Genomic DNA, 14,373 nt, shown 5'->3' on the forward strand with positions numbered 1-14,373 from the left:
ATTGTAGTTCTGCTCTGGACCTTGGCTTTACTTTCTCTGCTTCTGAAAAAGGCTTGATGTTTTATCGCTCCTGTGTGCCATCCACCCTAGAATAGAAAGTGGGCCTCTTGTCTTCTCCATGCACTTTATCCTGAAAACCGCTTCTCACAACCTTTGTGCTACTTTTCAGGTTTCTGCTATTGACCCTGATCAGGCAGCTGATCAGAGCACTCTTCACTATTCGCTGCATGGACAGGGTGCCCAAAGTGAATTCAGTATCGATGAATACACTGGGGAAATAATTGCAAATGAGAAGTTAGACCGAGAAAAGCGATCTGTATGGCGCTTCCTAGTCCTTGCTACAGATGAAGACGGTGAGGGTCTAACAGGCTTTGCAGATGTAATCATAGAAGTGACTGATGTGAATGACAATCCACCTCTTTTCCTTTGTATCTCGGACGGTTGCTTTATGGGAAAAATCCCCGAGGATTCTCCAGCTGACTCCAGTGTAATGGAGATGTCAGCAATTGATCTTGATGATCCCAGAGCTGGGGAAAATGCAGTGTTAACCTACAGCATTATTCAGAATGTCCAAAATAATATTAACCTCAACTTGTTCTCAATCAGTCCAGTTACTGGCACCATTTATACTGTGTTGGGATCTTTAGATCGGGAGAAACAAGGTGAATATCTGGTGGTGGTTGAAGCAAAAGATGGAGGGGGACTTACTGGAACGGGGACTGCCACTATCTTGGTGACTGACATAAATGACCACGCACCAGCCTTTACACAAAAGATTTATACGGCCTTTATCTCCGAGGACGCCAGCCTTAACGCTGAAGTTATCAAGTTGTCAGCTATCGATAGAGATGAAGGAGAAAACAGCATGGTGACTTTCAGTATTCTGGACGGAGATGACGATCACAAATTCTTTATTGAGTCTGACAAAGCAGACAAGTGTGGCATTATTCGACTGAGGAAACAGGTAGACTTTGAGAAGCCTCACGAGCGTGTGTTTAACTTGACAGTAAAAGCCGAGGATCTAGATTTCTTCAGCATTGCTCACTGTGTCATTTATGTGGAAGACTTCAATGACCACCCCCCTATGTTTTATCCACAGTTTTATGAAGTGGCTGGTCTGGCTGAAGATGTTCCTCTGGGTACTAAAGTGGTACAGGTTATTGCTCTTGATCTAGATTCTGGGCTGAATGGAAGGTTCTCTTACCACCTGCTAAACAAGTCTAACCCAAATGGTCAGTTTTCTGTGGCTAATGATGGCTGGGTGCTAGTGGCAAGACATCTGGATTACGAGGCTGTGGTGCAGTACCAGCTTGTGGTCATTGCCACAGATATGGGACAGCCTGCCATGAGTGGCAGTGCCACAGTTCTTGTGGCTCTTCAGGATGTAAATGATAATGGACCAGAGTTTGAGGCTCCATACAGCCCGGTAGTTTGGGAGAATACTCCATCTCCTCAGATCGTCGCGATGAACGAAACTTCGACATTGTTATATGCTAAAGACCGAGACAGCCCGTCTAATGGGGCTCCTTTCTCCTTTCACTTACTAAGCGATTTTGGCAGCGTGACTTACTTTAACTTGCAGGACTTCAACAACGGAAGTGCAGTGTTGACTGCGTTACGTACCTTTGACAGGGAAGTGAACAAGATGTTTTATCTGCCGATTCTGATTGCTGACAGTGGCAACCCACCCATGAGCTCAACCAACACACTGACTGTTAATATCGGAGACCGAAATGACCATCCTCATGCTGCTGGTTCCATGGAATGCCTTGTTTTCAGTTTCAATGGTAAGCTGATGGTGGTGAAGTTTGCTTGTTTAAACTGATAGGGCTAAGTGTAGTTACTGAAGCTGCTGTGCAAGCATGAAATGCTGTCTAGTGCAGAATTTAACACATTTTTTATTCTTCTTCTAGAAACAAGTTTTTAATCCTATTGTTATTGCTTTAAATAAATAAATTTTAATCCTATTGTTACTGCTTTAAATAAATAAATTTGGATCCAGTGATAACTGTGCATAAAATGTGTGTTCCTGTGCGCATGAGACGGGTCATTGATTCTGCACGCTCCAAAAAGGTGCTCCCAGAGGACCAGAAAGCCCTCCAGAGTAAAGTGTGATGAAGGGTGCTGCAATGGGGGAGGGTGTTGGAAACTTTTTCTACTCCCAAACTTTCCATTTATACTCAAGAGTTTTTGAATCTAAGCCTCAGAAAGTCAAAAGGAATTGAATAGTACTCAAGTTAGATATTAAGTGTGCAGCCTTTTTGTATTCCAATTCCGTGTTAACAATCCTATGGTCCTCTAGACAGCATCTACTTCCAGCCCTCTACTGTCTTGTGCTTTCTTTGCTGATAAGGGCTGTACTCCTTAAAGTAAATGCCAATGAACATAGACAGATTTGTGGTTTTTCGTAATGCACTCAGATGTCTAAATTACATTTTGCTTGGTACTTTTGGCACGATGAATTCTCTTGACTCAGAAGTTTGTCACAGAGTTTGAGAAGCAGGTGTCAGCGTGCAGGTGTTGTTTCTTCCATACTACTGATGGCATCTTGTATGACCCAACAAACCAACATGACCCAACAACAAATACTGACTCATATGTAGAAGATTACATATTTACACTCATTTTCAAAGACATTTCAATAAACAATGTAATAGGGTATATAAATGTAAATCTGCAAAGATTTAAAACCAGCAAAAATCCAATACAGAGTTGAAGAAATGCTGAAACAGAGCATAAGCAATTCTAAGACTGATGTATTAAACAACATAGAAACTACCTAGTAGGATCATACTTACAGCAACAGACAGTACATAGTAGTAAAGTCTGTAGTCCCTATTCCTTTACTGATGCATCTCTTTGAGACCACTTCCTTACAGTACAGCCTTCCTATCTGAGTGAAATGCCCTCTTGAAATAGATCGTACTGACTCAGACTGTGTAATCTGCCTTGAGTCTCAGTGAGAAAGGTGGACTATAAATAACGTAAATAAACGAACAACTAAATAAATGTAGAAAAGTTCTTATTTTCCTCCCTTTTATTTTAGGGATCCTACCCACAACTGTACTAGGTCAGATTCATGCTCCAGATAATGATGATTGGGATCACAAGACATATCACTTTGAAGGAAAAGAACCCAGGTAAATTTCAGTTTTATTTTTCAAAATGGATGATGTAGGTGAGCATCAGAAATAGGTAATTGTCCTGAAGACCTAAGGTAGCTTAGCAAACATCATCCTGGCATGTATATCCAACCACAGAGTTCTGAACCGCACTTCTTCCCTACTCCCACTGCAGAATCCCAATTCGCCCTCAGTGCTATTTCTGAAGTCTGCTGTTCCCCGGGGAAGAAATTCAGGGAGTTTGGTGTCCTACAGAAGGGAGGGGGAAGTAAGAAAGTCCTCCCTGGCAATGTCAGTGGGTGGTTGGAGGATCTCTATATTTTGCTGCTCATTTTTCACACATTCACATCTGCCCTGCATGGGAAACCCTAATGCAAATTCTTGCAGGTGAGTTTGTGCTCTAATTCTTACGGTCTGCTCTTTAGTCCAACAGGAAGCTAAATGTTTGGATCACAAAGCAGGATGAATATTATCTGTAGCCTAGTATCCTCATTTCCTGGAAGTCATCAGATTATCAAAAGAGAAATTTGAACTTGCCTTATTCTTAGATGACTACAACTACAAGATTTGGATATATTGTAGTTTTACTGGGTAACTTGTATCAGTGGCAAGGAAGCTTAACTTAGAAGTGTTGCACAGGGGAAAAGACTGGAGGTCTGTCTGTGTCTGTTATCTTGCAGCAGATGAATTAATCAAACTTAGGCAGGGCCAGCATGGTAAACTCCCAAGCAGAATGGGATCTGTAGCTTGCTGAGACTGGGAAGTGTTGGCTGGTTGCTGTCTTGCTGGCATGAAGGAAAACATACAGATATGGAGCTTACTCTGATAGGGAATGAACAACCAGAATCAAAGTTAGCGCATGCAATGGGTGGTGTGAGAAGGTACAACAGAAAGCATTTCACGCATTAGCCACAAATTTGATTGAACTCTAGCAAGAATTTTGAAGGTAGAAGGTGTGTTGTTTCTTCCTAGGTATTTTGTCCTCAATGATAACACTGGCTTATTAAGTATTAAAAAAGGTACTCCTCCAGGAACATATAACATAAGAGTGAAAGTTACAGATGGCATCTGGCCTGATGTGATCTCTACTGTAAAGGTGGTGGTGAGAGAGATCAAAGAAGAAGCTGTTCGCAATGCGGGATCTCTCCGGATAAGAGGTAAAAGATGCTGACTTCATTAGTCTCATGTATTTTACTTTTAGCCTGCCTTTCTCACTGAGACTCAAGGCGAATTACAGAGTACGGAAAGAGAAATAAATATAATAGTATGGTATAGGACATTGAATGAACAATGCAGTAGGACTGGAATATAAAATTCAGTGTTCATATGCAATAACAAGAAATCCTCAGGAACCCCATGAGTTCTGCTCAGAATGAACATGACATGGTGTAGAAGCTCCCAAAAATGTGATGGAGGTATGCTGCTTTTTCATCTGGGGGGAGAGGAGGAACCCTGTGTGGAAGCAGCCAGAGATAACAAATCTGGACATGTGCTTTTGGTCAGCTATGGCATTAGAGCACTTACACCATCGTTCTGTTCCTTCCCATGCCACTAACTTAGAGCTTCCATAAACAAGGTGGCCTGCGGCAGAGGCAGCTCAAGTGTGTTTGAGAGCTCAGCCTGCCATTCCCTAATGCAACAAGGCTATTGAAAGAGAGGCTGTGGGGGAACTCCTTCACAGTCCTAGAATGTAACCAGAGCATAAGTTGGCATAAAATATTTCTCACTTCTTTGAATATGTTGAATGGAAAATATTCAACACTAAAATTATAGTTCTGAATTGGGAGGTAGGCACAGCACTATTACAGGAATAGTGACTTTTAGAGATTTTAATGCAATTGCACATTGATGTAATTTTCTTAGGTGGAGAGGAATGGAAATTTATTTTATATATATATATATATATTACAGGTATCACGGCAGAAGATTTTATATATCAGTCACCTGAGAGTGAAAGTATGTATAACCAAATGAAGAAGATGTTTTCAGAAATCATACCTGCCCAGCTTGAAAATGTCCATCTCTTCAGTGTCTTGAACAGCCCAGATGAAGTGCGAGGAGTTGATGTATGGTTTGCAGTTCATGGATCATCCTACTATAAAGCAGAAAAACTCAATGGCAATGTTGCTGCATCCAAAACACGGGTATACATTTCTTCTTCCCTTGTTTCCCATTCAAAATTACTGACTGCTTCCACCAATCCATAGCTCATAAGAGGCAGTGTCCCCAAAAGAGCTGTTACATTTAGGGCAAAAATAATCACTGGTGCCTGATAATAAACAGGTGAACATCCATGCAAAGGTTCATTCATACTAAAAAATCATGACCTTGGTGGTTAACTGCACGTTACACGCATATGCACAGAGCTCCAAAGCCAAGTTTCTGTTCTGGGTTTGTTTGTTTTCAGTTTTAAGAAAAAAAATTTCAGGGATGTTCTTGAGTGAAAGTGTAGGGTGTGTGTGGGTGTGTTTGAATCCCTTTCCCGGACTGTACTTTGTCTGCTGTATCTGACCCTCCCTGGTTGGATGGTGGGGGGGTGGGGAGCGGACTGAAGCGGCTTGGGAATAATGGCCCAGTTTGGAAATTTCAGATGGGCGGGCGAAGGATTAAGCACCCCTTCTCTACATTAATTCATTATGCAAAATCTCCATTCCAGTTCTGTTCTGTTTATTAAAATGGCATTAGGCCTTTGTTATGTGCACTTCATGTGTAGTTATCCCTTATGGGATTATGGCTTGAGTTTAAATGATGGCTTCTCTTATGACTATGTACATTCAAGTTCAGAGACAACTCTAGTAAAGACAAAATGGTTTGTAGTATAGTTTGGGCATTCATAGTTGTCTTCAATCTGATGTTGCTGTCTGATGTTGCTATCACAGATGTCTTGTGACTTTTGGGGTTACTTTAAGTGTATATTGAAAAGCAGACACTGAACCTACATCTTATCCACAGCTGGAGACCATCTTGAATATCAGCATCAGCCAAGTGGGTATAGATGAGTGCTTGGCTGCAAACTGCTCTCATAGCACTGGATGCATCAGCAAGAATGAATTTAGTCCTCTTCCAACAATAACTTCTTCTGGAAGTGTTTTGCTGGCCTCTGTTACAGTAACGAGCCATTTCCAGTGTACTTGTGACGCTCGGGAGAGGAAGCACCGTTCTTGTTCCTCCTACCAGATAAATCCATGTTTTAATGGTGGTACCTGTATGGACACAGACCAGGGTTACAGGTTAGCAAATTGGCTCATGATGGTTCAAATCTTTCCTAAACAGAAAGTCAAAGAAAGGTGGAAGTGGTTGTAATACGTTATAACTCTTTAGACTGTTCAGATTGGTTCATGATCATAACCTCGTTAATTTTTACAGCAAATATTGGAGGGTTGATCAGTGTTCATATCCTCCATATTGCAAAGGTGAGAAATGACAGCTTGCCTAGAGCTGTTTACTGAGTTCACGGCTGAGTTGAGATCAGAGCCAGCTATTTTAGCCATTACACTAAACCAGGTGCTAACAGATGCAGATTTTGTAGATTTGTGTTAATAACTCCAAACTGTTCTTAGAGCACTGGATGCAGATAGAAGAATGAATCCAGTCTTCTTCGCACAATGTCGTCTTCTGGAAGTGTTTGATGGCCCTCTGTTATAGTATAGCCTGCTTAATGATCACTCGGTTATATTGTTACACATGCAGGGGATGGTCTGGGAGGAAAAAACAGCCCCGGAAGAGGGGCCCATCCAGCATCCCCATTCCCAAAAAAGTAGGGAGGGCAGAGAGCCTCCTTCCCTGCAGCTGCTGTCCCCGTGTGCAGCACAGCTGGGCACTGCCCTCCTCATCAATGGCAGAGCAGGCCATTGGCCCTTGCAAAAATCTGGGTAGCCCTAATGGCCAGTCTGCCCCTGCATGAATGCAGTAAGAGATGCTCCCAGGTGGGTAATGGGCTACTGTGCCACCTTATGCAGTACAGAAGACAAATGCATGATTTAAATACATGTGCACACAGCAGAGACCTCTGTGCAATCACCACCCCCTGTCAGGTGGACACATTTTTCAAAGCCATGTATTTTGTCCCTCCTAAATTGTAGTTTTTGTGTACGCACTGTGTGCACATTCTTTTAAAAATGCACTATGTGAAGTGGCCCTTAAACTTGTCATATTCTTCCCGAAAACTAGATGGCAGCATGGGGCTTTGCAAAATGAAACGTATTCTTTTGTTTAAATTATAATCATTCCTGCCGCCCCTCCCCCCATATTTTGTTGTAATTTTTCATCACTGTATTCCATTGGAAATTCAAACAAGAACTTCAGTAGCTTCATGGAAAATAAGCAAAATTGGGATCCCCTCCTCTTTAACTTGAATATTTATTGTGTAACAGTTTCAGTGCACATAGAGTTCTAGAATACTGATCTCTCTTATGGTTATCAATTGTTGCCTTGTGAAATTAGAAATGGTTAAGATAGAGAAAGATTACTGGGCAGCCTGCCCTTGCACTGAATGGCTAAGATAGTTGTATGTTTCAGAGACCTGACAGTGCACATATGTGCATATGAGCAGATGTGCACATGTTTGGGCATGGTGTGCAAGAGATGGAGAGAAGTAATGCTTTTATTTATTTTTACAGCTGCAAGTGCCCTGTGGCTTTCCATGGGCCTGAATGCCAGCAGACTCAGCGCACCTTCAGAGGACGTGGGTATGCTTGGTTCCCACCCCTGAAGCCTTGCTTTGAGAGCCGTATCTCTGTGGATTTCATTACCGAAATGGCTGATGGCCTTCTGCTTTACAATGGGCCGGTAGCGCATGTGAAGTCTGGGGAAACGGAGGACTTTATTGCATTAGGTTAAATACTTACGCTCCCTTTTCCACTGTGTGTATGCAACCAAACCCTTTATTTCCAGGAATTTTTGTACTAAATGTTTGTTGTACTTAGTGATGGAAATTTTGGAACCACAAAAAAACAGGAGGCGTGTGCGTCGGGAAAATAAACAGTCTCTTACATGAACGCATGAAACTGCTTCATACTGAGTCAGACTACTGGACCCTCATGGTCAGTATTGTCTGTTCAGTCGGCAGCAGCTCTCCGGGGTCTCAGGCAGAGGTCTTGCAGGGATTGACCGTGGGAGTTTCTGCAGGCCAAGCAGACGCTCTGTCACTGAGCTGCGACCCCACCCTCTCCTTACACTCTCAATAGGTAAGAGCAAAAATAAAGCGAAAATCTCAAAGGGGATTTTTTTCAGTACTTTATCCAAAAAATTGATACAAAATCCTTGGCGGGGGTGGGGGGGAATGGGAAAGTATTTTTCCTGAAGGTTTCTACCTCCCACAAGCTTTCACATCTCTAATTGTATCATAAAGAAAACAGATAATCCTTTAGCAAAAAGGAAATATACAAGATGTAGCAGCTGCTCCAGGGCACAGCGACTTACTGTACCCCACAGGACATTCGAGTACCTCCACCTAACCCCATTCAGCAGAGCACATGCACGCACACACCCCCATGTAAGGCCCTGCGTGATGCTTTGTAAACTCAAGGTTGTTTCATACTCAGTTCTGTCTGCATGCACAGAGACCCGAAAGATCATTCTGGGTTGAGTCATTTTGCTGTGTAATGTACTTTTCTCTGCCAAGGAAAAGTTCTCAAGCCAAAAAAGGGCATCATTTTGGTCAAGAAGGAGCACCATCCAACATGTATCTTCTGTGTGTTTTGAATAGAGCTCTCAGAAGGCGTTCCGTCGCTAACTTTAAGTCATGGCTCGGGGGCGCTGTTCCTGCAGCTGTCAAAGGAAGTCAACGTAGCTGATCATCGTTGGCATAATATAAAAATAATAAATGATGGAAAGGCAAGTGTGAAACATTTCTGTTAGCTTTGATTTTTAGCATCTAAGTCATCTCTTCAAGTGTTTTTGTTTGGGGAAGGCTTTGTATTACTATTTGCTATATAGAAAGTACTATATTGCAGAAAGTCCTCACTTTCTGCAGTGTAGTACTTTCTTTGCATAGAACTGTACCATTATTTCAGATGTTGAGGACACTTAGAGTGCACTTAACAGTACTTTCTTCCAGTGAAGTTCCAGGATCCAGCTCAGAGGAAAATTGGTTCACAGCAGAAGCTGGCTGTGCGGAGTACTGATTGGCTGGCCTTATTCCATCCCATACATGGATGGGTTCTGCAACTCATTTACAACTGATTTTTGCTTTTTAATAAAACTCAGTGAGCTTCCATGGCAGAATGGGGATTCAAACTTGGGCCTCCCAGATCCTAGTCCAACACTAACCACTGTACAACACTGGCTCTTTGTGGACATATATCGTGTATAGACAAGATGCAGCTATCAATAGATATAGAAGGGTGTAACTCTGCTTAGGGTTGTATGGAAGTCTTTTGTTGTCTAGTTCATTGTCAGTAAACCAGAAGAAGATGCCAACGTTCATCCACTCAGAAAAACATCTCCAGAATAAAAATGGAATTCTCCATTTTAATCAAAAACATCAGTGTTGCAAGTGTAATCACTGTAAATGATGCTGCCTTTTTCACATAAAGGCAATTTAAAAATCATAATATGTGCATGTTCCATTTTAGAATGTACAGCTGATCCTGGACCACTGTCTGAATGTTTCAGTTACGGATAGAGGTGAGCTGGAAGAAGTGTCAAGCGCAGATCAATCTGTCTGTAAAGTTTCTTCTGAAACTCCAGGAAATGAGAGGTAAACATTGGAGGTACAGCCTTCTACTGATAAAAGCTTGGTTAACCAAGTAAAGTTTTAGTTGATGGAGCATCAAGTTAAGGGTAACCTAGTTCATTGTTCATAGTTCAGCTTTAGTTCTGCTGTGTGAGGGTAATAGAGGATGACAAAAAAAAATTATAGAGAAATTGTCTCTATATATCTTTTATGAGTGAGTGATGAATAACTTCTATGGACATTTTATTTGCTTGGTTTTCTTTCAATTAATTGAATATTTTGGGGAAAAAATTAAAAATTATAGAGCCTTTAATTGTAACAAGCAGAACTCATGAAGACAATTTCAGATAGGTAGCCATGTTGGTTTGCAGTAGAAAAGCAGGATTTGACTCCAGTGGCACTTTAGAGACCAACAAGATTTTCAGAGTATGAGCTTTCGAGAGTCAAAGCTCCCTTCTTTTGATATTCTTCAGGATATCTGAAGAAGGGAGCTTGGACTATCAAAAGCTTATACCTGAAAATCTTGTTGGCCTCTAAGGTGCCACTGGATTCAAATAAATCACAATTCATATAGCTTGATAATTGGGCAGTGTGAACTGCACCATGGAGTGGTAGATCTTGTCAGTTACATCACACTGATATCTCTAACAGAATTATCAAATTACATGACAGAAAATTCTAATAATAATGCAGAACCTGGATCCCAGCTAGGTTTGCATGTTTTTGACTTTTTAAAATTCTTGATATTGGTAGATTTCTCAGTGTTCACCAACCTCTTCAGCTGGGTGGTGTTAAGAAAGCCCTGCCGTACCATGCTTCACAAAAGCACCTCAGAGGGTTTACTGGCTGCATACGAAACGTGATCATTGATAGCCAGGTAAAATCATTATGAAGTCATGTATGCTATCCCTTTCTTCAGCTGCCAAATTTAGCTGCTGTTTGTCCTGATACTTCTTGCCTGTCTTTTCATAGATGTACGATTTAGAGCATCCTGCAGAATCCTTAAACAGTGCACCAGGTTGCACACTGACTGATGGAATGTGCCAGAAATTTGGTATTCCCTCCTGTGGTATCCATGGTAAATGCTTGGGTGACTGGAACTCTGTAACTTGCGAGTGTTATGCTGGCTACACAGGATCAAGATGTGACAAAGGTACATTAAATCTGTCAGTAAAAGAGCAGTGATGTCATTTGGCCATATACAGACAGTTCAAGCCTTGGTCATGGGCTAGCAAGACTCAACGATTGTTTTGCCAAGCTTGGGGATGCAGGTTCCTTCCCAGCAGTCTAGATTGTTAACAAGCATCAGTCTGGCAAACCTTCTTGCATAGTAATATTTTCTTGAAAAAAAAAGAAAACCTTTAAACCACTATTGGCACTTGTAGTGCGGGGCGGTGGGGGGGGGAGAATTCCATTATTACTTCATACCTTTCATGTGTTCTTTTGTACTTAGTTGTTCCAGAGTGGACCTTTGGAAGGGATAGCTGGATTCATTATGAACTGAAAAACATGCTCAGTGCTTACAAAATCCGAGTACAACTTATGGTGCGCACAAGAATGTCCTCCTGTACCCTTCTCAGTATGACCTCTGCTGATGGAAATGGATATATTAGAATGGAGGTAAATAATTCATGTGCTGTTATCCACTAGGCCATTACACATAGGGTGTTGATACATTCTTTGAAAATCCAGTTAATGAGAAGCCGCATAACTTATCAGGAACAGCTTTTATCTTTAAACATGGGACCTGAGCAGAGCTTTTTCAGCCGTGCAAACAATTTTCTCTTATGAAACGTTTTGGTTTTAATAAACAAATGTGTCTTGTGTGTCTTATAGAACAGTGTGTGATGTCCATAATCCTGTGTTTATATAGGTAATTGGTGGACATTTTGGTGTGAGCTTCGGTTTGGGAGATGAGGATCACATGCTTCAACTAAGCAGTGTACGCATAGACAATGGCCACTGGGTCGTGCTAGCCCTAGAGAAATATCCCAATGAATTTTCTTTGTGGATTAATGATGGTGGAGGGGATCATGAGACATCCTTCATTCTGGGACAAAACAGACAGTTGGACATGGATTTGACAAGCATTGTGCTGGGAAACCGTCTTGCCAACTATTCAGAAAGTGATTTCCAAGGTATGTGATGTGACTGAAAAAGCGGCATGCTGCTAACATCATGTGTGTCATTGTGTATTGTTCCAACAATGCCCAGTTGTTACTGCCAGGAGCAAGCAGTGCAATTCTCTCCCCTCTTTCCTATGAGAAGGTACCTTCTACCTTCCCATTGGTCCATCTTGCTCAGTACAGGCTACTGTGATTGGCAGTGGTCCTCCAAGATCCTCAGGCCAGTGTTCTTTTCCTTCCGCGCTATCGGAGATTCTGAAAGAGAGATGCTGCACATTTAATGTGCAAAGCATGTGCTTTATCCTTGAACTTTAGCTCTATCCATGCTTCTAAATCAAATGCAGTTGCAAGAAATTGATGACAATAATATCTCTAGATTAGATATGAACCTCCCTCTCCTGATCAATGGTGGCTGAGAGCTTTGCATTGGTGCTGCTATCTGTTTAGCTGTGGGAAAACCTTGTTAATTGGTTCTCATTACTGCTCCATCACCACCTTCTAGCATGGAACAGCTTTACATAATGCCCTATCAGGCAAACTTGGACCTTTCCATCGTAGCAGCTCCAGCTTAAGCTGTTGCATTGGAATGGTATCATGGATCCACTTGCAGTCATAAAGTGCAATGATACTGGATATGACTTTATACCAGCATGGTGGATGCTGGGCCACATGGGACGAGGCTTAGAGGCAGAACTAGAGCCCCCCTGTTCCCCTGATAAGAGGGTGAATACTTCATCAGTCTTTTCTCTTTGGCTGTCTCTGCAGGCTGTATGCGGGATGTTCGACTGAATGGCCATTCTCTTCTGGTGGATGGTGAAAGTACTGAATACAGTTTTCTTGTAGAACAACATAGTGTCACTGTCGGCTGTCATTCTAGCTCTTGCAGCAATCAACCCTGCTACAGTCCTTTCCATTGTGTAGACCTCTGGAGGAAGTATGAGTGCAGGTGTGCCCACTTGTTATCTATCTTTTAAAAATCTTACTTCTTTTGTAAAAGGAAGTATCTTCTATTCCCCAACCCCAAATCAAGAATTGCAGGTGACTGACTACCACCAGAAGTCTTGAATGTCACTAGTGATATTAAGCCCTGTATTGAGTGTAGTGTTTGTGGTCAAGCTATTCTTTGACATGAGATAATGCCATGGTTCATTGTGAGCAAACAAAATTTTTCATGTGGAGGGATAGAAGGCCTGAGTGCTCCATACTATGTCCAGCATTGTACTATGAACCTCTCTCTCCTGATCACTGGTGTGCATGAGCCTCCCACATGCTGAGCATGTAGGAAACACTTCTGCTGCCTACTGTACTGAATTTACTGCACACCAGTGTGCAGGTAGCTGAGAGCTTTACATCTGTGCTTTTGTTAGCAATCGGGTTTCCCTAGTCTTGTAGATATCATTTGTTCCTGGGGACGTTTCTTGAAGCCTCTCTACATCCCGTGACACACATGAACACAAAGGACATCCAGATCAATACTGGAGCAGGTTTCCATGTCAGAAGAGATGATGGGTCTGGAGGGTAGGATGGAATTGCACTACTTTGGGGGCATCCCACAGTCTCCCCCCCCCGGTGCCCCCAGAGGGAAGGGCTGCACCAGTTTGTTTAAATCCCTTTGGAGATCAAAGTGTCCACTTGAAGCAGTATCTCTGGCAAATCACTCATGGAGTGTGGCCATATAAACAGACAGCAGCATTGCCCTAATTACAATCCTCAGACTTAGTTTTATTAGAATTTTGCTTAGTTTGCTAGAGTTCTGCGTATCCCTCGCTCCTACTGCTTCAGGAGACAGCTGAAGACAGTTTTATTGAGGACAGCTTTTTAATGCATCTTAACTGTGTTTTGACTCTGTTTTTAACTTTTTTTTAGTATACATGTTTACATTTTACATTGTAAGCCGCCTAGAGCACCTTTAGGGGAGAGGTAGCTAATAAATGTTTTATTTCTTTAAAAACAAATTATACTACTGAGGATCAGTGGGTTCCAAAAACAGATGCCTCCGTACCTGCCATGAGGTGGGATTTTAAATCTTCTTTCTTTTAAACATTTTTTTGTTTCTTTTTTCAGATGTCCAGCTGGCAAAGTGGAAGTGACAGACAGGCTTACAGGCCTTAAACAGTGTACGTCGTCACCCTGTGGACACTGGAACTGTAGGAACGGAGGTACCTGCGTAGCGCAGTCCCGAGACAAATATGTCTGCCAGTGCCCTGAAGGATATAAAGGAAAGTGGTGTGAAATCAGCCCTGTGAAAGCAGGAAGACCAGTGGGACTCAGTTCTGGTTCTATCTTGGCCATCAGCATGTGCCTGCTTGTCTTTCTAGGTAGGAGAATTTGGCCCTTCTCACGTTACCTTAATCCAGACTGTGATCCTGTTGAGTTACCAGCATTTGAATAATAAAATCCTTTGCATTTCTGCTGATTTTTAACAACTAAAGAAGATATTCTGTGGAGA

General features: G+C 42.1%; 1 protein-coding gene across 1 annotated transcript in view; it reads left to right on the top strand.

The window, feature by feature from the left end:
• Window positions 1–14,373, top strand: part of LOC129333968 (neural-cadherin-like) — a 56,937-nt gene that overhangs the window by 38,689 nt on the left and 3,875 nt on the right. Inside the window, exons 19-32 of the mRNA XM_054985897.1 lie at window positions 170–1,787; window positions 3,047–3,140; window positions 4,095–4,279; window positions 5,034–5,266; window positions 6,075–6,352; window positions 7,742–7,956; window positions 8,830–8,957; window positions 9,698–9,822; window positions 10,552–10,675; window positions 10,771–10,951; window positions 11,252–11,418; window positions 11,672–11,936; window positions 12,690–12,870; window positions 13,989–14,242. Of these exons, the coding sequence (XP_054841872.1) occupies window positions 170–1,787; window positions 3,047–3,140; window positions 4,095–4,279; window positions 5,034–5,266; window positions 6,075–6,352; window positions 7,742–7,956; window positions 8,830–8,957; window positions 9,698–9,822; window positions 10,552–10,675; window positions 10,771–10,951; window positions 11,252–11,418; window positions 11,672–11,936; window positions 12,690–12,870; window positions 13,989–14,242 (4,048 nt within the window). The remainder of the gene's footprint in view (window positions 1–169; window positions 1,788–3,046; window positions 3,141–4,094; window positions 4,280–5,033; window positions 5,267–6,074; window positions 6,353–7,741; window positions 7,957–8,829; window positions 8,958–9,697; window positions 9,823–10,551; window positions 10,676–10,770; window positions 10,952–11,251; window positions 11,419–11,671; window positions 11,937–12,689; window positions 12,871–13,988; window positions 14,243–14,373) is intronic.

Source organism: Eublepharis macularius, chromosome 7 (genome assembly GCF_028583425.1).
Source record: "Eublepharis macularius isolate TG4126 chromosome 7, MPM_Emac_v1.0, whole genome shotgun sequence".
In the NCBI taxonomy this organism is placed as follows: domain Eukaryota; kingdom Metazoa; phylum Chordata; class Lepidosauria; order Squamata; family Eublepharidae; genus Eublepharis; species Eublepharis macularius.